The sequence below is a fragment of the Harpia harpyja genome, chromosome 15 (assembly GCF_026419915.1).
Source record: "Harpia harpyja isolate bHarHar1 chromosome 15, bHarHar1 primary haplotype, whole genome shotgun sequence".
NCBI classification, from domain to species: domain Eukaryota; kingdom Metazoa; phylum Chordata; class Aves; order Accipitriformes; family Accipitridae; genus Harpia; species Harpia harpyja.
Window position 1 is genome coordinate 3,322,395 of NC_068954.1, and position 22,355 is coordinate 3,344,749.

A 22,355-nucleotide genomic window follows, 5' to 3' on the forward strand; every position below is an offset into this window, starting at 1 on the left:
GACACCCCTGAGCAGGAGCCCAAATGTGGTGTGAGGTCATTTTATCCCTTCCTGCAGCCCTGATTTGATTTTCCTGCTGGTTCCCAGCCCATCCCAGCCTGGAGAAATCAGACCACAAACCACAAAGCTCCTCGGCGTGCCAGAGACGGCTTAGGCTCATGGGTTTGGGATGGGGAGGGAGGAGAAACATGCCCAGGACTGCTGCAGAACGAGTCCCGCTTGGGGAGGAGATCCCCCCGACATCCATAAACCACCACGGCCATCAGTCCTCCATGGGGATGTCCGCTTTCCAAGCAAAAAAGGCTCCTTCTCACCTCTGTCCGCCACTTATTTTCTGGCCGGTCCCTGCAGCAACCTTGTGCATCCCCAAAACGTGCTATGGAGTAGGGGTGAGGGGGGAGCAACCCGTAGCGTTGCGTTTTCCATCCCGCCGGAGAAGGGGCGGATGGCTCCGCTCCCGAATTTCATCTCGGCTGCCAGTGTCCTGGGAGGTGGAAGCCGGCTGCTCCCGGCGCTGGGCGTGTGCCTGGATCCGGCCGGCGAGTCCTGGCTCCCAGGGAACCGCACCTCGCCTTGGCTGCGGCTCCCAAAGCCCTCGGGGGGCCCTGGCTCCTGGTTGGGGCCTGTAGCTGTTCCTGACGTGCCGAGAGCATGGGGACACGCTCCCACCTCTCCTCACGTGGCTCCAGGTTGAGCAAGTGGGGACAGGCTCGGCTCGTGGGAGTCTCCGTGCATCCCAGCCCGGTGGGCTCCTTGGGACTGGGATGAACGGAGAAATCCCTTTTCCTGGGGAAACCAGACTCCGGCCACCGCCGCACAGGCTGCCAGGAGCTCTCGGCGTGGGCTTTGCCTCCCGCAACCCCGAACGTGGCTCTGTCTGTGAGAAGAGAAGTGGGAGAAGCGGCTCGCAGGGTGTTTCAGTCCATCCCATCGCTGCTTGGGGCATGGGAACAAGGAGCAGGACAGGCGGGAGCAGCCAATGTCCCGGAGAGAGGGTCCCGCCGGGGGGAATAAATGCAACAGCCCAAATCAGGCACGCTGGCGGCAATAGCGGGAGCTGACCTTGTTGGGGGGCCAGGGGATGTGCTCTGTGCCTCCTCACCAAGGCAGTTTAAAAACTCTTTACACCGTTCTCAGCCACCCCTGCAGCAGACCTGGCAGAAAGGGATGTTTGCAGAGTGCCCTGGGGTGGGTGCCCCTCAGATGCCCTGGCGTGGGTGACCCCCCTAACGAGAGCCTGCATGGGAGGGAGCAGCCTCCTGGATTTGCTGGTCGAAAGGCAGATCCAGGTTTGGCCACATGCACCCAGGCCACCCTTCCCATGAACAATTTTTTCATGTGCTGTTGGGGGGCTGCGAGCATCCCTCGGGCCTGGGGCACCACAGGGATCGTGGGCAGAGCAGGAGGTGGGAGGAGCAGGACTTCTCCAACCCTGCTCCTGCCACGGTCCCACGTGAGTCAACGCTGCTGGGCAGAGAGGCCAAACAAGCTCATGACACCTCTCTCCCTCCAGCCCCGTCGGGCTGATTCACAAATCCTCTTGGAATAGCGACGATGCCCCAGCCGGGCTGCTGCACCGGCCATCTCGACAGCGCGCCGAGCACCATGCCCTTGTGCTGTGCTGGTGCAAGAGCCACCACAGTCCACGGTGCTGGTAGGACACCCAAAGGTATCTATTTCATTCCCCCGAAAAGGGAAACCAGTGGCACGTGGATGCCTGAGGGATGGGCAAAGGAAGAGGCGGCGTGCGCGATGGGAGGGCTGTCTCCAGGGGGGGCCACAAGTAGGGGATGGAGAAGGACCATAAGCACAGGACAGGGGCACATTGGTGCCTCCCCAAATACTCACGCAGCATCCCACCTTCTGGGACCACGGACTCCCCGAGTCAGAGAGAATTCATTTATGGGAGGCAAGCCAGCCCATTTGCGTTGGGGTGCATTGGGTTAGGTTGGGTCGAGTGACCTCTGGAGACCCCTTCCAGCCAACACACGTAGGTGGGCATCGCAAAGTGCAGTAAGAAACTCGCTCCTCCACTTTTTGGGGCCGCAAGAAGGAGGACGCAGCCTGGGAGGACACCGCTTTGGGAGGGGGTGCATGGCTTAACCTCACGGACCGCAGGGACACAGCCTAATTTAATGTCTGGCAAGAGTAGGCTGTGATGTTGGTCCGCGGACCACGAGAAGGACTAAGCTTTTCTCTTCGCTAACGATGCCTGAAGGCCACCACTCAACATCCACCTACAAGAGCACCCTTGACACAGCTCCCCAAATTTGACCCACGCTCCATTTCTCAGGCCTCACTGCCTTGATCCGCATTTGCACCGAGGACCATTTACGTGGCCCTCACGCTGTGGAGCTTCTCAGATGGTGCATCAGCACGAACTGTGAAAGACAGCCTTAAACGTGAACAAACCCCATGCTCCAGGCACTGGCACTCGCTCCGTAAATAGGCAACAGCATTTGTGCTCACCAACACACCAACGGCAAAGCTCTGCCTTAACTTCACTGTAATATCTACGTAGGAACTGGCGTTAAAAGGCCACATTCACGAGATGGCAAAAGCAAAATCAAAGCCATCAAAGTGACTTGCTGCCCCTAAAGACACACCATGAAAAGTGAAGGTATGCGTGCCTCAAGTCGCTTTGTTAGAAAGTAATCCACAATTTGTAAAGATAACCACAGATCTTTTTTATTTAAAAAAAATGGAAGTAGAAAAGTTTGGCTGAAAATATAAAAAAAAAAAAAATTAAAAAAATAGCACTCGCACAGGAAATGTTTCTGTTTTGAAAACTTTGTCAATAGCTACAGCAATTTAAATCATAAAACAATCATCGTATAAAAACATTTATTTAAATTAAATATTTTATGCAAACTCATATCTACACTCATTCAAAATGCATAGAGTCACACAAAAAAGATGGAATGTATTAGCTTAAAAACCTGTGAAGTTGTGGGGGTTTTTTAAGTATTATTTGCAATTATTATTAATATATGTTTGGGACTGAAACCAGAAAATCATAGCCACGCTACTAACTAATCATTACCAAGTGCCATACAGTAAACACTAAGATTAATCATGTCATATAACTGATTTAAAATAAAGCTTCATCTTTATGAAAAGGAAGAGAACTCGAGCAATACAAAATCCGAGGGGAGGAATAATGGAAGGAATAAATCAATGTACAGCTTTATTACAAGCAATAATATGCCGGAGTTAGAAGAGGCATTGGGCACTGTGGCTCGAAACGTGAAGCATTCGACTTCAAAGGATATTTGATAAAAAAACCTGTCTGCTACATCATCACCTCTTTGCCAAAACGCTCATCCCAGGACCCATTCCCAGCCCGGCGGGGAGAGCAGCTCACGCCACCCCTCCTCCGGGAGCTCTTTTGCTGGAAGGCCAAGGGAAAGCCGTGGCGGGGGTGGATGCCGGCCGGATCCTGCCTTTCCAGATCTTACCCTCCTCGGGAACACACAGGCTGAGCGCCCTCGGGGCTGGCTGCCCCCCCTTGCAGCCCCCCCCCCCCCAGCCCTTCCATCCCTGGGGCCAGCCCGGCAGCATCCCTGGTGTCCCATCTGTCCCCTCGGCATGTCCCGAGGGATGAAGACCCCAACTCGTGGTCTGGGAGCAGGGGGATGGGGGGGTTCAGCCAGGCGGGTCAGGTTGGCCGCAGCGACACCGACGCCAGGAGCCAAGAGCAGGACGAAGCACGCTTGCAGACCATGCGTCCCTTTACCAAAATCTTCCCTTTCCCCCCCCGCCCCCATCCCTGCCTTTTCCCTTTCCAGGAGGTTTTGCCCTTGCCGGGACTTCAGACCTGCTGTTTGCGGGATGCTGCCGCCCTCCCGACTCCAAAGCAGAGCTGGGGGTGCCCCGAAATGGGGGGCAGCCTCCCCGTCCTCCCAGGAACATCTCTGCTTTGGAAGAGGGGCTTGGCCAAAGGGCTTTGGCGTTGGGAAATTCCCCCCCCGGCCCCGTTGGAAGCAGGGCACCGGAGGCTTTGCACCGGTGGTGAGCCGACGACCGAAATCCTTTACCTACGCCACCGAGGAGATTCCACGGCCCTCGTGGTTCGGACTCGGTCACCCTGAGGGGCGTTGAGCGATGTCCCCGGGGAGCAACGCCTCGTAATACTGTGTCAGGTCCTTCCTCGGCCGGTCCAGGCGGCCCCGGCCGAGGTTCTAGGAGACGCTGTAGTTATTGTAGTAGGTGGCCGTGGCATCGGCGAGGACGGAGATGAGGCTGGTCTCGGAGGCGTGGGAGCTGCCAGACGCCGAGACGTGTCCGTTGACCAAGCCCCCACCATGGTGGTCACCGTGGCCGGGGTTGTTGAGATATTGGTCGAACTCATTGCGGTCCATCTCCCCCAGGAGCTCGGCTTGGCTCAGCTGGTCCAAGGTGTCAAAGCCGTGGTGGTCGGGCGGTGGGGAGAGCTGGCCCAGGTGGGCATGGAGGCTAGGGGGGTGCAGGGAGGGGAAGGCGGGTGTGTAGTAGCTGGGAGGAGGAGGAGGAGGAGGAAGGGGAGGGCAGCCGGAGGCCGGGGGGATCATGCAGGTGGCCGGCTGCGGCATGGGGCTGAGAGGGTGGTGGTTGCACGGGATGGAGCTGCCCGCGTACTCCGGAGAGTAGGTGGCTCCGGTGAGGTGGGAGCGGTGATGCTCGTCGGGGCAGGGCGAGGAGAAGAAGCTCTGCTCGGGGTCTATGGCGTCCAGCGGAGACATCTCCGGGGGGGTGGGCAGCCCGTAGGGGTAGGTGTCCACGCTGGTGCTGCTGCCGCTGCCCGGAGCCTCCCGGTATCCCCGGACGGCCGGCAGCCCCGGGCGAGGCGGGTACTCACCCGACCCCTCTTTCTCCCCCCCGGCCCGGCCGCAGGTCCGCTTCTCCGGCACCGCGTTTTGGTCCCGCGTCAGGCTGCCCAGCAAAAACCCCGGGTCCACCCTCTTGCAGATCCGCTTGACCTGCTTCTTCCGCCGGGGCCGGTATTTGTAGTTGGGGTAATCTTGCATGTGCTTCACCCGCAGCCGCTCGGCCTCCTCCACGTAGGGACGCTTCTGCGAGAGGCTCAGAGCCTTCCAGGACTTGCCTGAAACGGAGAACGAAACTCCCCTGAGCGCTCGTGGCGGCCGTATCGGGGCAGGGGGGGGAAAGGGGGCTGCCTCCCCAAAGCTTGCAGGCACACAACCCAAGGGCAAGCTCCCAATATCCGAGCTGGTGCACGTGGAGGACGCAGCCCGCAAAACCCGCGGGAGGACAGGACGGCAGCGGGAGGGCGAAGAAGGAGGGTATCGAAGCCGCCGTTAGGTCCACCAACTCCCCCCCGTCCCAAATGTCCCAACATCAGGGTTAGCTGAGCCCTGCTGCAAATAAATCAGAGCAAATAAACTCCCCCGGCTCCATGGCCTGGTCTTGCAATGCCTCTCTGGGACAGAAAGCCCGGCTGCTGAGCGGGGACGATCGAAGCCATGCCCGGCTGAGCAGGGGGTCAGGACGTGGCGTCCCTGGATGAATCCCAGCCCGTACCCTGCTGGGACTCGCACTAGGGCGTACGGAGACCTGGGTGCCGTGACCTCGCTGCTCCTTGTTTGAGATACCCAAAATGTCCCCAAGATCCAGGACAGAGAAGCAGCACCGGGGCTGGGGGGTTGTATCCCACGGTGAGGCTACCCCAGGCTGTGCCTCAGGGTAGGGGGAGAAATGAGGATCCAGATCAAAGCGTTTGATGCCTTCCCCTTGCCAAAGAGACAGCAGAAATAACACTAATAAGCTGAGATGCTGCATGGCAAAGCAGCGAGGAGAAAACCCAAACCACCAAAGAAAACACCGCAAAACTGTCCAGGGAAACACAAACTTTGGGTAAGAGGCTGGACAGCAAAGCTGTGTTGCAATTCGGGCAGCTCTTTCTCAGGCTGTCTGGGCTGGTTGTTTCTGTTTGCCCTCTTGGTTTCACATAAAAAATGGGGATTGGGAGATGGGGGAAATAGTGGATGGGGAAAAAAAATGTATATTCAAAATGGGTTGTGATCCCCGGAAAGAAACAGCAGAAACACCACCCCACCACCCCTGGGCATGCAATATTGGGGTGGGCTAGTGAGTTCGGGGACAAAGTGGGACAGCAAAGACAGGCCAGGAAAATTTGGGGGTCCCTCCTTGCACTGCACTGGGGGGTCCCCGGCACAGGTTTTACACCCAAGGGGCGGCAGGGTGCGCGCATGGGTGTCTGTCCCCTGGGGTGGGGGACACCATCAGGCTTTGCACCCCACAAGGCAGCCCAGTGGTTGTTACCCTGGCGTGCTGGACCCGGGCAGGCTTTGCACCCTGCAGCGTGGCCCTGTGGGTGCGTGGGTGCGTGGGTGCCCACCCGCCGCGTGCCAGACCTGCCTGTATCTCATGGGGTGGCCGGGAGAATGCACGCACCCCCCCCCCAGGGTGCTGCTGCCAGACCCGGGCAGGGCTTACACCCTGTGGGGCGGCAGGGAGGGTGCATGGGTCCCATCCGGACAGGGTTTGCACCCCCAGGGATGGTCGATGGGTGCATGGGTGCCCACCCCCGGGGTACTGGATCCGGACAGGGTTTGCACCCCATGGGATGGCTGGGTGGGTGCCCACCCCTGGGGTACCGGATCCGGACAGGCTTTGCATCCCATGGGATGGCCGGGTGGGTGCATGGGTGCCCATCCCGGATTACTGGATCCGGACAGGGTTTGCACCCCGTGGGATGGCTGGGTGGGTGCATGGGTGCCCAGCCCAGGGTGCTGGATCCGGACAGGGTTTGCACCCCCAGGGATGGTCGATGGGTGCATGGGTGCCCACCCCTGGGGTACTGAGTCCGGACAGGGTTTGCATCCCATGGGATGGCCGGGTGGGTGCCCACCCCGGATTACTGGATCCAGACAGGGTTTGCACCCCCAGGGATGCCCGGGTGGGTGCATGGGTGCCCACCCCGGGGTGCTGGATCCGGACAGGGCTCGCCCCCCCGGCGATGCACGGACACCCACCCCCGAGTGGCACCCCTCACCCCCCCCCCCCCATCCCTCCCCTCTCCTCACCGAGCATCTTGCTGAGCTCCGCGTTGTGCAGGTCGGGGTTTTGCACGGCCAGACGCTTTCTCTCGTCCTTCGCCCACACCATGAAAGCGTTCATGGGCCGGCGGATTCGACTTTCGGAGCTTTTTTCCCCAGGAGGACACCGCGGGGGCGGCCCGGGGGGCAGCCCCTCAGTCGGATCCCCCTCCAGCCTCTCCGACCAGGGGTAGGTACTCAGCAACGCAGCCATGACCCGGCTCCTCTTCTTCCCTTCCCCTTCTCCCCCCCCCCCCCCCCCAAAAAAAAAAAAAAAAACCCTAAATTCTCTCCTGCCTTTACCCGCTGCGCTGCCCTCGGGGGTCCCCGAGCAGTCCCAGCCTCCTGCCCCGGCCTCTCCCGTATTTATGAGCTCCTTGGAAAAAAAAAAAACCCTCCTCCAATGACACCGAAGGTACTCGCTGCTCCTCCTTGTTTGCAAACTCCTGAGCCCCGGCCAGGATGGTGCGGGGAGAAAACTTCTCCCCACCCTCTGCCTGGCATCCCCCCCCCTCCTCCGGTGTGTGTGTGTTTGGGGGGGCAGCACCCCCCAAATCCCCTCCCCCCCTTTAATTATTATTATTTTTTCTTATTTTGCCCACTGAAAGGCTGAAAGGGGGGTGAGGAGGGAGCTGGAAATGGCCCTGCTACCCCCCCAAAGAGCCCCGGCTGCCCCCCCCCTCCGCACCTCAGCAGCCCTAAAACTTCAAGGTTGGGGGAAAAGCAGAGAGAGGAGGTGAGGGCACTGAATTTTTTTTTTTTGGGGGGGTGGCCTGGAAAGAAAAGCAAAATGGCCCCAAAAGGAAGGTCTCCAGAGGGGTGCAAAAGGTGTCGTCCCCCCCCCCCCAGCCCCCTCCCCAGGCAAGCTGCAGCGTGTCTGTTTGAAAGGGGAAATCAAGGCACGGGTCCTACAGGCAGGGTACCCCCACACTCCCCCTGCTTTAACCACTAGTCCAGGCTGTGCTTTGCCACCCCATGTGGGTTTTCACCCAGTTACCCCAAAGTCCCAGGTCCCCTCCTATGGGAAGGAAACTGGGACACAGTGAACCTGCTGGTAGGTGCTTGCCCAGCCTGCTTGGGGTCCTGAGTGATTTTTGCAGGGGATGGGGCTGGGAACAGCCCAGAGGGGCTGCAACATCCCCAGTCGGTCCCCACTACCCATCCCTGGGACACTGGGAGACGAAGAGCCGCTTCGATGCTTTGCGATCTTTTTCTTGCTGCTGCGTTTTATGGAGCGCTGCCCCGTCCTGCAAAGCCACCCCAGCCCGGCTGGGATGGAAGCACCACCGTCACGCAACGGTATTTCCCACTAAACCCCAGTTTGGCTCTCATGAGGGCAGGAAAGTCACCCCCGAGAAGCATTCCCCCAGCTAGGACGAAGGATCTCCAAGAAAGCAACGGGATCAAAAATCCCCAGCCGGACGCCCTTGCCCAGCTCATCCCTGCAACCTGCCCCAAGGAATATATTTAGTCGCTCGATTCCTTTATGATTCTGACCCCCTGACATGGGCTGCAGGGCTGCAGCGGCTCCGCTTTGAGTGATTGTGGATTTCCTCTCCGCGCTGCCAGAAAGCCGGCGGGCTGGGGTGCGAGCTGGGAAAGGCATTTCCTTGGGCTGGCCATCGCTGCCCCGTCTAACCCCCAAACTGGGGGGGAAAAAAAACCCAGCACGGATCCCAAGCCGGGGTGTTTGTGCAGGTAGGCAGCGATTTACCACGTGCCTGGGTGTTCCTATTGACTCTTGTCAGATTACAAGTGATGGAGAGAGCGGTATGTAAATGTAAGCTATGCGGGTTCAGGATCCGCCTGGGTTTCCTGGTCTCTCGCCCTGTTTCGCAGAGAAGCGGGATCGCTGCGGTTCTGGTTTCTCGTAGGTTACGGCGATTTGGGGGTCCGGAGAGGTGGAAGGTGCCAACTTCGCTCGCCGCAGAAGCAGCAACTGCCTTGTCTGAGCTTTTCCCCGGGACCGAATTAAAGCCCTGCGGAAGCAACAACATTTTCCAAAGGAACTGATTAAATCTATTAAGCTATTTACAAGTGGGCTTGATCAGAGCTGCGTTATCTGGGAATACAACAGGAAGGCAACTTCTCTTAAATCTAAAAGGCGCAGGAGATTTCCTGGTCTCAGGACAGATTTATAAACCCTTTACACACACACACACGCAGGCCGGCACATAGCAACTGCCTTTTATCTGTGTTTTGGAGCCGTACGTGCTCCTGGGGACAGCCCGTGCCATCCCAGGCTTTACACAGCGGGCTCCGGATCGCTCCGAAAGTCCTGTCTCACGCCTTGAAGTGCCGGGATGGGGCAGGGAGAGAGGATGCCAAACCCTCCATCCTGCTCCGAACGGGTCTCCTGGGTGCATTTTGCAGGCAGGAGTTGCTGCAGAGGTTGGCAGCAAGAGGTTGGGAAGAGAACCCGTAACATCCTTTTTTTTTAAATTTCCCTTTACTAGGGGTTGAAGTGCACTTAAAGAGAAACTGCCCGAAGTTGCAAGGTTTTATTTTGGATGTGGTGTTACACCGCTCGGTGTTACTCTTTCACCCTCAGGATGCACAGGGCCTGGATATCATCAGTATTATAAAAATACCACCTCTATACTCGAGGCCCCGGAGGCCAGAGAATTTTAATAGTAGTAATACAATATATCCCCTCAAGGGAGAAGAAAAGGAACAAACAAATTCCACTGGAGCCCTTTTACACGACATGCGGCAGTGCCTCCATCCTGCGCTGCATTTCCAAGGTGCGGTGCGAGGGTGGGAGGAAAGGTCTGGGGGGAGGAAAAAACACGGAGCAGGGACGGGACCCGCGTCCACCTCCTGCCTCCGATGCCTGAAAGCTCTCGGAGCAACTCACCGGGTTTTCCTGGTCCTCGCTATTCCCTCTGCGTTGTGGGGGTCACATCGTTTGATGTCCCCCAGGTATCGCAGGGGTAAACTCACGTGGCTGTACAGAACCCCTCTCCCGAGACGTGTGCTGGGACTCCCGTGCGGATGCAGGACAAAGAAATACTGCAAAATATTGCTCGTTTGGATTTTCTCCCACGCCGGAAGACGGCACCTTCCTAGGGGCCCCCACGCCACATTTTGAGTGCAAACAATAATAATAAACACTTTTTTTTCTCCTCCTCTCCTTTAGCACCTGGCATTCTGATTGCATTAGTAAGATGGGTTTCATTCTGCACCCTACCTAAAATGCTGGTTAAACCTGTCCTGTAGGAAGCTCTGCATTACATAAAGACAGCTGGGGCCATGTGAAAATGCCACCTTTTAATTGCAACCGTATCAGGGTAATTAGCAGCAGTCTGGAAAAACTCATCTTTACTTTTTATGCTTACCTTCCCCATTCTGGTGCAATGCTTACCTGTATCTGGGGCACAGGAAGAAGCAGAGCTCTCACAGGGCTTTGAGAGCAGGGAAATTACGGCTAAAAGCTACAAGCTAAAATAGACCGAGCAGACAAAGGGTGGAAGAAACCTTTGTTCTCCCCATTTTCACGGATGGGGAACAGTGGCAGCAACTCCCGTGGGTCAAACAGAAAATCCGCGACTGAACCCGGCTTTCGCGCCGTTATAGGCGAGACCATCCCCGCTCTTTAAAAACATCCCTTTTTGGCGTGGATCTGACATCTGGCATTTTACTCGGCTTGCAAACGGCGGGTCTTATTTTCACCAAGTAACCTCCCCCCCACCCCCCCCCACTTCAGAGACATTAAAATGTGTGAGAGAGTGCAAATCCTAAATTAGCTCAATATTCACATGTTCCTTAATTATTGATGAAACTCTCGTCTCCCAAGGGCAGTTTTTTGCAGAGCCAGCTGGGGGTTCCCAGCAGAAGAGCCGGCTCTCAGTGGTGCAGCTCCCAGCTGCTTTGCCACCGAGACAGAAGAACCAACCCTGCCCACCGCCTGTCCTCCCCAGGTCCACCAGGCTTTCCCCAGGGACCGCTACTGGGACCATTTATTTGCTAGGAGGAGAAACCAGAGCTTGCCCATTATACGGCCCGCAGCGAAAAATGTAGACAAAAAAAAGATGCTAAAATTTTCAGCATGCACACTCATGGTGCGGAATACTTCTGCTCTTACTATTTTTAAACTGCAGCTTTAAGTTATCAAAAAAAAATAAATTGTAGTCCCTTTAGGTTAAAAGGGACTAGCAGAATTTCCCTCTTACACTTTAAAATTTATAAAAATGGACTAAGATAAGAAAAAAGAAATATCTTTGAGTGACTCAGAAGCAGAATTTAAGTTCTGACCTGCTGAGAAATCAAGCTTCAATTTAGCACTGGAACAATCTTCCCACTTCTGCCACCACAAAAGTTTGTATTTTTACCATATTCACCAGTCCCATTTCACCGAAAGTTTGCTTATCCCTACATGGGATGGGTACGGAGCCTTGGTTATTGTCCCAGTACTCTGTGAGCTCAGATCCTTGACCACTAACACTATGTGGATGCAATTTATAACCCTTTGCGTAGCAAACCTCACGCTGCCCGGGAACGAGGAGGAATTAAGCAAAGGGCTCCTTTGGATGCTAGCGATCCTCACGCTGCTCGAGGACACGCTATTCTAAGATCTTTTTTCAAGACGGGCATGATGCTATGCAGCGTTTCCAATAGACTTTGTGTGGTTTTCCTCTCTTCTTGGAGCTTCCTTCCTCCTCTTAGTGCTGGCAGGTTTGGAGGTTTCGTGACGTAAATTGTGCCTTTTGAAGGTGGATGCTTCAAGAACTTCAATCTTGTGTGTTTGAACAGGAGAAAATTGGTTAATTACATTGGTGCATTCAGCTAATTTTCTTTGCCGAGAGCCAATTATTTGAAAGAAGTCAGCACCAGAGCTGCCTTTTGCTTAAAGGAAAATTGCATTAATTGAACATGATGCTGAACTGTCCCCAAATGCGTTTCTTAAATTTCACAAAGCAGCTGCATCCCAGATACTATCTAATGGACTGAAATTCACATAGATGTAAAGATAGGCGGTTCTGAAATCTTAATGGGTTGTCCTGACACTTGTACTTAACAGTATCATGCACCTATGCTTTAAATTAACCCGGGTTGTTACTACTTCTGCTTTACACCGGTTGTGTGTAAAGCACTACGGCTAGTACGTCTTGGAAAGAAATTCAAGGAACGGTGCCTGTTCCACACATGTGGGTTGTCACGCAGCGTGCACCAGTGCAACCTCCCACCCTTGGCTCTAAGGCAGGCTCTGCAGAGTCGGACACAGCAAGATCAAAACAGCTGAAGCCCATACAGCTCGCGCGGACTTTGCTGCGATGCTGGTAGCAGGACTGCTTTTCCATGGCCTCTACTTTCCAGGATACAGTTTTGTGCTTGCAGGTATTTACAAGCACAAAAGTCAGCATATATATTGCTGTTCACAAAATTGCAATTGCAAATCACGTAGCTTGGCATGTAGCAGCCTTTGCACCGACAGTTAATTTCAAGGCTCAAAGCAAAGACCAACACTATACCTGCGAAGAATGGAAGTAACTCAGGAGAAACCATCATCTCTGTAAGGCTCCCAATGTGAAAAGGAGAATTTTCTTCTATGTCACTGGTGACCTGGGATTACTAAAACTGAAAACATTTTAATATCTATACTATGTGTGCATCGTTCTCCATTTGGAAATGAAAGCAGAGTGGCAACTCTCATTTTGCTTAGTTTCTAGGTAATTTCACTTGGAGGGACATAATTTTGTGCTGCAATGTGTGAGTACAATGGAAAAATCTGTAACAAAAGACCTAGCTGTTTAGAAGTCTTATTTTCACAGAAATGAAACCAAGTAATTTCTTTGTGCTTACATTCTGCTAATTTCACTATTTGGGTAATGATGTAATTCTTTTTCTTACGCTTTCTAAAAAAGACCTCCTTGCCAAACCAGAGTTTGGTTAAAACTGGACTCACAACCCACTATAAACAAAAAAAAAATAATTTATTACTTTGAAACACGTTCCTGCTGTTTCAATCATCCATTTCACTAGACAGTATCTGGTAAGAAGAGCTTTTTGTCAAGTAACGCAAAGTTGGCTGACCACTAACACACACAAAGCAGAGCAGCTAAATGAATTGCTTGTTTCAAATACTCGTCTATTATGGTTTTTTTCCCCTACAACCCATATTCTGCACATGCTATTTCTCTTTGAGCTTGAAGCACATTAAAATGCCACATTTCCTGGGATAAAGTGAAATTCCCGCTTCTTGTACAAATAGAGAATCTTCTATTTGTAGCTGATATTTCAATCTGAGCCAGATTTAAATCTTAGGTACACTGTACTTAACTGCAGTAACACCATAAATTTAAAAATTTATTCCTGGTTTTATTCTTTCTATAACTAATGCTGGAATCTGGCCAAACACTCATAATTAGCACGTAGAAACTCATGGAAGTTTAATACAGAGAAAAAACAAACAAGCCTAGCAGTACTGGGAGAAGGAAACCCTATTCCTTGACTAGCACCTTTTTAAATTGAAATCCCAGAGAGACTGTAAAGTTTAGCTGCTTAAGAGTTAAAAAAAAAATCATGGGAAACAGTCAGACTTTTGGCTTCTACTAACAAACAAAAATCCAAACTGATGGTGAACAAGAAATTAGAAGGGCTGCTTTGCAGGGGACCCACAAAACGTAGGATGCTTCAATGTAACATGAAAAATTATTTTCCTGTCTTCTTCCATTGAGGTTATTTATTTTTTTCAGCCCAAGCATGGAGCTTACTCACAACTCTACAGCAACCTCACGGTATTAAGTGGTATTTCGTTTAAGGAAGCCAGGGAACGAGCCCAGTCACAGCAGCATCATAATGGCTAATATTTGTACAGCAGCAAAAAGCAAATGCTACAAGGGTTAAAAACTACTGGCATGCCAGGTGAAACACAGAGAAAGGCATCTTGTTCTCCCTTACAATAAGTAAAACTACCGTAATTTTGCTGCAATGAATGAGTATGTCCTGAGGGCAAGAAAGGTGCATTGCAAACCAAGCTATCTTAGAAAGGAAGAGTTCAGCTGCTGCAACTAAAACACGTGAAGCCATGTGGACTGTGTGCTGCAGACTAAGTTTCTTCCATTGGACAATAAAGGCAGCTTAAGGAAATTTTTTCATATTAACATCTGCATCTTGACAACGTTTTTCAAACCACGTTAAGCAACTCAACTGAGATAAGACAATAAAAAAAAATGTATCCATTTTATTCAGCAGAGCAGGCCGATGGGATGTTTTAAATTTACATTGATGAAACGCAGCCAGGCCCAAAGTCAAACGAACAGCTAATGGATTTGAATACTGGTCAGCTGCTCTGGATTATGCCATGATAACTGCCTGGCTTTCAGGGTTGTGCTGTCAATTTGCTGTGGCCAAAGCAATATCAGAACCGGACTGCAGGATGGTGAATGCTTCTTCCCATTCCAGCACTTTACTTCCAAGCTCACCCATCTCTTCTGACAGCTCTTAGCTGAGTGAGATTAACATGTCAAAATTCATGCTGAATCTTTAAGATCTCATACAAAACTGCTCACGGTAGTGCCGAGTTCCAGCATTACTTATTTCCAGGTTTACAAGTAGAAACAAGCTCTAATTCGGTTATAAATCTAAATTGCAAGTTTTCAATGTGTAAATGACAATACTAATGCATCTGACCAGCTATGCTTTTAAAATCTATTTGGTCTCCTAATTTCAGAAAAAAACCTTTCTCTATCCAAGACAACTTTTTGAATGCCAGATGCATCACTGAAGGTACTCTGAATGTTGCCTGGGAACCAAAGATTTTGATACAGTTAATAAAGGCACAGCTCCTTTAGCTTTGTTGCAAAGTTACAATCGCTTGACAATAGTTAACAACTGGCTAGGAAACAAAGGCAGGTATTTTTATTTCATTCTTTAGTACTGACACTCAGCCGTATACCTTTAATTAGAATAAGTATTTTGGGAAGAAACAACATTCATTTTATATGTTAAAAGAGATCAATGAAAAAATTAGACACGACTTTGCAAAAATCAGTTAAAGAATACATAAAGCTTTGCAAAACCCCTCCTGTTTCCAGAAGCAGAGCTGGGCTATCACAAGTGAAAACAACAGTGGCTTTAACAAAGGCAGTAGTAGGGTGACTTGGTTTTTTTTTCCTGGATTGAGAAAAACACAGTCAGTGTGAAGCAGCATATAGTAATTCACTGCCTTTCACAGTCTTAACCACAGTGGTTAAAACCAGGCCTGATTTTGCTTGCTGTTACCTGACTTGAATGGAGTTGCACCAGAGTGAACCTGGGCTGAAGGCAGCACAGGGTCTGCTGTGTCAAAACACAGCTCTTGCAAAGCCACCAAGGCAAACCGTCTGCCACACTGGAAGAGGCAAAGCCTAGCTGTTTTTTATCAAGTCTTGCTTTGCAGACATGCAAGCCTTGGCTCTACACACGGATACGTTTTTAACACGGCACTGAAGCTCATGGTGGCCTGTCACCATGTTCTCCCTTGGAAGAGCTATGTTTAAACACAGTCTGTGGTTTCGGTCGGAGGTAGAGCAGCGTGCTCAAGTCTGGATTAATACGTGATGTCTGGCTGGTGTGTTTACACAGACCCCTCCTCTAACAGGCTGAAGTTCAAATCACCTCAGAGTCCCAGCTTGACTTAAATGGTTAAACGTGCTTGCAGCGCTTCTTTTTCTTTCTCTGCACTCCTTCGATACACTCATCTGTCTCCTCTTTTTGCCTTTTGTGTTTCTTCTTATGGCGTTTCTTTTGCTTTGCCTCAGAGTCCTTTATGCTGAGATCTTCCCCATCAGATATTCCTGTATAAATTTCTCCATTGCCCATATTTTCATCACAACTAATGCTTTCCCCTTCGTGCTGCTCTTTATGTTTCCTTTTCTTTTTCCCTGAGTGACGTTCATTTAACGGAGCGTCCAGTTCCTTTCCATTCAAGCTACCTATCCTAGGTTGTTTCACTTTTAGTTTCTCACAATGCTCTGTATTCTCTGCCTCATCTCTCTTCTGCTTCTTCTTTTTCTTTTTGACTTTGGTCTTCAGTTCTTCTGAAGGCTCCAAAGCTTCATCGGCTGTTGGGCAGGAATTGTCTACCTTTGTTCCTGTTTCATTCTGGGATCCCTTCAGTTTTGCCATGCGCTTGGCAAAATATTCCTGTACTGTGAGAACACTCTTCACTGTATTGTAACCATCTGCAGGCTCAGATAGCCAGAGGTTTTTCTGCTTCTCTTCCTGAGACTCGGGATCAGTAAAGTCCTGCAGTGAACAAAGAGGAGCAGGAGTTAGAGTCAGAAATAACGGCTTTAAACAAAAGGTTGGTTTTTTGCACACTAATAAAAAAATATTAAAAAACAATATGGTGCTTTGAAAATTAACTGTAAAAGTATAGACTTGGGCAGAAGTGAGAGGCAGCCCTTAATGCAAAAAGTAGCATAAGTTTAGGGAGAAGAGGTCGCAGTATGGAAGGCAGCAAGAAAATACAGAACAAGACAATTCTCTGTTGCTTTGAATTTCTTACTGTTTACCTGCTCCTGTGCAACTCATGCAGATTATGTATAATACTATCATACTCGGTGTATTACACTCACTTTGCAAAGGCACATGTCTCTACAGGATATAAAACAACATGAAAAATAATACAGTACGACCTATTAGCCTGTGGCATAAAGGAAATCCCATGCCTGGAATACCTCTACAGCAAAGTGCAAGAACTTATGATATACAGAGCAATCCAGCATTGATGCATCTCTTCCATCTTATCTGATCTTTAGAAATGTTTGTTTCATAGCTGGTTTACTGTCATTGTGTCCTAGATGTTGTTATTTAAACACGCTCCATTTGATCTTACGTTATCAGATGGCAAAACCAACATCACAGGTTAGATCTTACAAGGCTTCTGCATACACAAAATAAATAGCTGCTGAACTCTAGCTGCAGGTGAATATCTATAAAAAGAGTCTAGTATCTAGAAAGTAAATATAAAACAAAAAGTAACGTATAGCTCTGGAGCTGGATGTTATATATGGCATGAAGAGAATTGACTCTGAAAAAGTAACAAATGCAACAAGATGAAAATACATAACTTGTTAAATTATCTGTGACTTACAAAATAAACAAGCAAAAAAGGCAGCTGAACTTCAGATTTGTTTACATGGACACTGAAGCACTCAAAAATAACCCTTTGTGGCGTATCCTTTCCCTTGGCAAAAGTCACAAATAACTTTTGCAAATGTCCCAAATAAAACCTTGTACGACCTGCAGGTAAGTATTGCACACCTCCCTCAATGGGAAAAGCTGAGCAGGTAAGAGTTGTGTAGAAACCTTACCAACATCTGGCCTACAACATGCTTCTTGAACGGGAGGTAATCCACAGCTGTTACAGTCAAATGTGGTGAGTATGACAGGGATACTTCACTGTTTTTCCATTCATAAATGCACAGATAGAGAAGAGCATCCACTCTACCCATGCATCTTGTATGTGAACTGATGTGACCATAAAATGCAACCAAATCAGAGCAGAAATATTTCACACCCACTTTCACTGGCATAAAACAATACACAAGCTGAAGGCCAGTAGCAAACTGGGAGATATAAAACCACTTATCTCAACACTTTATAGTTATTGCATGATGGTGTAGATAAGTGATCTGGCTCTCTTCAGGGCATCATTAGACTTGCTAGCTGAAGTGGGGTTTATTAGGGTTTGTGAGTAACGTTTTGCAGGTCTGACTCCTTATGCATCCATAACCTTTACTCACATGAGCAGGAATGCAAAAATTTGTGTCATTAGTGATGCATTACGAGTAGCGATTTCCTCATACATCTGCTTTCAAGAGAGCTATTCCAGTGGAACGAAAATAACGCTACACTTGAGATTCCAGTAATGTTTGTGTGGGCACTTATAAAAATAAGGTAGTTTTCTTGTAGGAATACCTTGTAGTGTACCTTCAGGTAAGTTTATGAAGTAACTGAAACTATTTGACTTCTGGCAAAGAAGTCTGCAAAGAGATGTTGAACCTGGGGAAAAAAGAACCCGCAGGTATCTTCACACATCTATACACAGAGGTTACATTCGAAAGGGGAGCTGCAGTAGAAGTTTGACAAGACAGAATCCACAGAATAAATGGATTGAGCTACGTTTGTAGTTGCTCTCTTTTTAATAAGATATACCTCCCAACCCAAGTAAGCAGTGTTAGTGCACATCAAAAATAGATGCCCTGCTAAAGCAGAGTTAAACAGGTCACTTTCTTTTCCTTTTCCTTCTACCCACAGCAGGATTTTGACACCTTGTATTGCAAAATGACAAACAGTCTCCCAGGTTTTCTGCTGCAGATGCCAGCCAGAACAGTTTCCCTCCCCACCCCAATATGTAAAACGTGCTTGGGACCAGAACACCAATTACCCCCTGGCCAACCAGGAAAGGATTTTCTCATTCCCCTGGTGACTTCAAGTCCTGACAACTTAATTACTGTAATTGAAGGCAAATATTACTTGAACTCTACACATTTCTTTTATAAAATACGTTAGGCACAAAAAAAATGTTCCTTTGGTTAAGCTGAGGAGTTCAGAAGGTATGCATGATCCCAGAAAATAAGAACCTTGCTAGAAACTCCTTTATTGATAAGAATTTTAATAACCATGGGCCACTGAACACAGAACTAACAGGGCATGGAGACAAGCAAAGAGGTGCCAACCTTAGAAAACCTCTCAGTTTAGGAAAAGCTTATGTGAAACCATAAATCACCTGGAAAGGCTGTTAAATGCCAAAAGCGTTCCCCCTCCCGTGATGTACCTGTCCTAGTAGCCATGGGAACACCGCTGAACTCTAAACATGGGTTTTCTCTAACCTCTCGTCAGGAGACTCACCCTTTATGCAATTCCTCCCCTGCTTGCCCCAACACACACATACCGAAGTTTCAAAGGAAAATAAGATATACATACTTAAATGTGTACTGTGTTGCTGCAACTTCTGAAAAGCAATTTATCACACAAGATAAAAGACAGAAACACACACTCCTGCTCCAAAGAACTGATGATCACGTAAAAGGAAAAGAGCAATCATGCTGTAACTGGTGGGAGGCCTGAAGGTTGGGCTTTGGAGGAGATACGTTTGTCCACACCATGAGTTCCAAAACTGCCAACAAAACTGGGCTGAGAAGATGAAGTTAAAAGGAGCTGGGAAAACTGTCCTCTAAGGAATTGGTAGGATGGTCCCAAGCAAGAGAAAAGGACTGCTTGAAACATGGTGTTAAATGTGGAATGATTAAGAGGAAACAATAGGAAAATTCAAGGAGAGACTGGGAAGTGCACAGGAAAAGATGAAGGTCAATTATAGCCAGAAGTCCCCTGTAAATATCATCTGTTTATGTAATTAGTTAAATGTATGGAAAATCATTTGAAGCACATAAAGCACTCTAAGCACCACTGGGTTTTTTTTCTGCCTGCTTTCTTCACTTGAGACACACAATGCTGATTTAATCATTAAGTTAGTACACACAACTTAGACACCGAAATCCTGGTTCCCTTGACTCCTGCAGGATCAGGATTGCATCTCTAAGGCATCATACTTTCAGAGCACCTTTCAGCTACAGTTATTTGGTGAAGAAAAAAATAGGGATTTGTGGTCAATTATAGAAACAATTCACATCACATTGTGAAAACAGTTTGGCAACAGTAGAAGTCCAAAGTGGAAAGTATTTAGACACCTCATGAAATCAAATGAGTTTGAAACCCAAATATCTTTGGAGATTTGAGACCTTAGGTTGAAGAATTAAAATCCAAAAAGAAAAAATGGATCTGCATGTTACTCTGGGAGGAAAAGCGAGATATAACCAATCAGCAAAGACAAAGGGTGCCAGTACATAAGCAACAGAAGCAGCTTGGATTAATTCAGTGAAATTTCCCTCCTCTTCAGACTGCAACTGTTTCTTTCTTAGCACTTAAAGCTTAGAATAGGGGAATCAAAAAATCTACTATACAGTCTCAGATCTGCCACACACGAACTACAATTACTTAAGTAATTTCACATGCCTTTGCTTCCTCATTTGCAAATGAGGGGGTACTAATTCACAAGCAATTTTGATAGCTCAAATTCACAAAAATGCCACAAAAGGAGAAGTACAGAAGGGGTGAGCATAAAGGCAGAATAAAGCTAAACTATAATTTCAGTAGATTCTCACTTAAATTACAGAAAATGGGCTAGATGAAGTAAGTAGAGGCTAAACCTCTAGCCTGAGTTACAAGGCAATCACACGATCATTCATAGCTTTAAAATGCAACAACCCCTTTCTGCAGTCTGGCTGAACCACAGTGATTAGCTACTTCCTTGTTGAAAAACCGTAACAATAAGATTAATATAATCCGGTTCTGTTTCTGCTACTTCAGATCCTCACTGCAGAGGTGCGTTGGTATGACCCCCATGCAGTGCACAAAACTTGACAGGCAAGAACTGAGGGCATCCCTGTATCTTTCTAACCCAGGTCTAGCTGTAATGGGGAGAAGCACAGCAGATTATTCATGAAGAGTCACTCTGGAGCTTTGCAGACATTAAGGATGACAGAGTCTTGCTTTAAGGAGTTGACAAAGTTAAGCATGAGCATAAACATTTGGATTGGGATCAAACAGGCAAGAGAGTGAACAAAGACTTGTAGCATGATGAGTTTAAGCAGGATTAAAATAAATACATGCATAAATAAGGCCACATACCATCAGTTCTGAAGTCAATTCTGGCATAAGAGCAGGTACCCAGGAGGCTTTAATGTTTTCAATTTACCTGATTAAGATTGGTAAATTGCAGACAGCATCTTTTGAAGAACTAATAACAGACTTCCAATACAGAAAGGGCTGATGCTAAGGGAAAAGGGGACAATTTTCCCTGTGCTTATGAGGAAGAAGCCAAGCAGCAGCAGATGTAAATTACCAACATGAAACTTTGCTAGTAGGAGAAATCTATGAGTATGTATGTGAAGCCTCAACAACCACTGGCAGTCTCAACCATTGAAAGCAACTGAGACAACTATCAGGAAAGCACTAGGTAGACTTAATCCTTGCTTGGAACGGAAAATGGAAGATCTGGACTCTAGAAGCATCTTCCAGCCCTGTAAAGCTTTAAAAACTTAAAACAGGGATACGATTTGACCTCCTGGTGATAAAAGAGGGTTTAATGGAAGAGATGAAAAGCAGGAACACTAAACCTGGAAAGAAATGGTAAAAATTCAGGTCACCTGCAATTTCCTTCTTTTGTTGACCCTGGTATTCTAATCACCAGCATACCTCACACAACCATAGCAAGGTTTAATTTTACTGCTATTTATACCGAGTGCCAACAGAGCAAGGAATCCACTTATGGGAAATGGAAAGAAAATCCTGAATGTCTAATACATGACATACTAGTGCTTTTTAAAAGGACAAGTTCCAATTACTGTAGAGGAGCACTTTCTTGTTTGACTGCATTAAAATAAATTCTGTGCTAGAATACACTGAAAAATCAGCTGCTATCTTGCAGTTGGATATTAACTACTATACTCCACGTGAACTATCAGCTCTGTCTTTTACCCAGCAAGGACAAGGACAGAGGTTAGGAAGTAACTAATGGAAAGAGGACAAGGAAAAACCTTTTAAAAAAAAATCCAATCATTTTCTCCATGGAATTATGAAGATCCATTTTTCAACACCTGCCTCCATCTGCAACTACAAAGGAAAGAGCAGTTAAGACTGCTCCTCTTGCAATTAAAAATGCCAAGGAATTTTACTGTAGTAAATCTCTGCTTAGAATAATTTTGGGTTTATTCACAGAATCATTGATTGGAAGTGACCTCTGCAGGTCTTTAGTCCAGACTCTGGCCTGGAGGAGGACTACCGCCAATGCTGGACCAGGTCAGCTTTTTGTAGCGCAGTCATGGAAACCTCCAAGGACAGAGGTTCCACAATCTTTCTCGATATCTGTTCCGATGCGGCACTGTATCCTCGTAAGGAAGTTTTATTACCACATAGCAGCACCTGTTTCATTCTACTGTATAAATCTATAGGTGCTTGGTTTCAAAGTACATTTACATTGTATGTACTGACTCAATTTTTTATTTTAGTTTTAAATTCCATGGTGATGTGTTTCTATTAAAACTGCATTCAAATTCTCTCAGGCTGTCTTGTCTCTCATATTTTTGCCAAAAGCTCATCCCTCAGCAAATGGCCAATTTTGGCATTTTCCTTTATTCTTATAATTCACACATTATTACTACTAAAATAGAAAGCCACCATCTCTCTTGCTGAATGTAATCTCTAGGTATCCAAAATGCCATTTGCTTGCCATATAAACAATACATTTTT

At 48.5% G+C, this 22,355-nt stretch overlaps 1 protein-coding gene across 1 annotated transcript; it reads right to left on the bottom strand.

Annotated features, from left to right (window-relative positions):
- Positions 1–2,714: 2,714 nt before the first annotated feature.
- On the bottom strand, positions 2,715–7,300 carry SOX7 (SRY-box transcription factor 7). Its single transcript, XM_052810021.1, has 2 exons — positions 7,047–7,300; positions 2,715–5,083 (listed from the first exon to the last, which is right to left on the bottom strand). Exons 1-2 carry the CDS (start codon positions 7,270–7,272, stop codon positions 4,182–4,184), a joined length of 1,128 nt encoding a protein of 375 aa, XP_052665981.1. The 5' UTR covers positions 7,273–7,300; the 3' UTR covers positions 2,715–4,181.
- Between the last annotated feature and the right edge of the window lie 15,055 nt (positions 7,301–22,355).

Coding starts and splice junctions, on each gene's coding strand:
- SOX7 (XM_052810021.1), bottom strand. CDS start 7,272: ATGGCTGCGTTGCTGAGTACCTACCCCTGGTCGGAGAGGCTGGAGGGG. Junction 5,084..7,046: donor GGAGCTCAGCAAGATGCTCG/GTGAGGAGAGGG, acceptor TCTCCGTTTCAG/GCAAGTCCTGGAAGGCTCTG.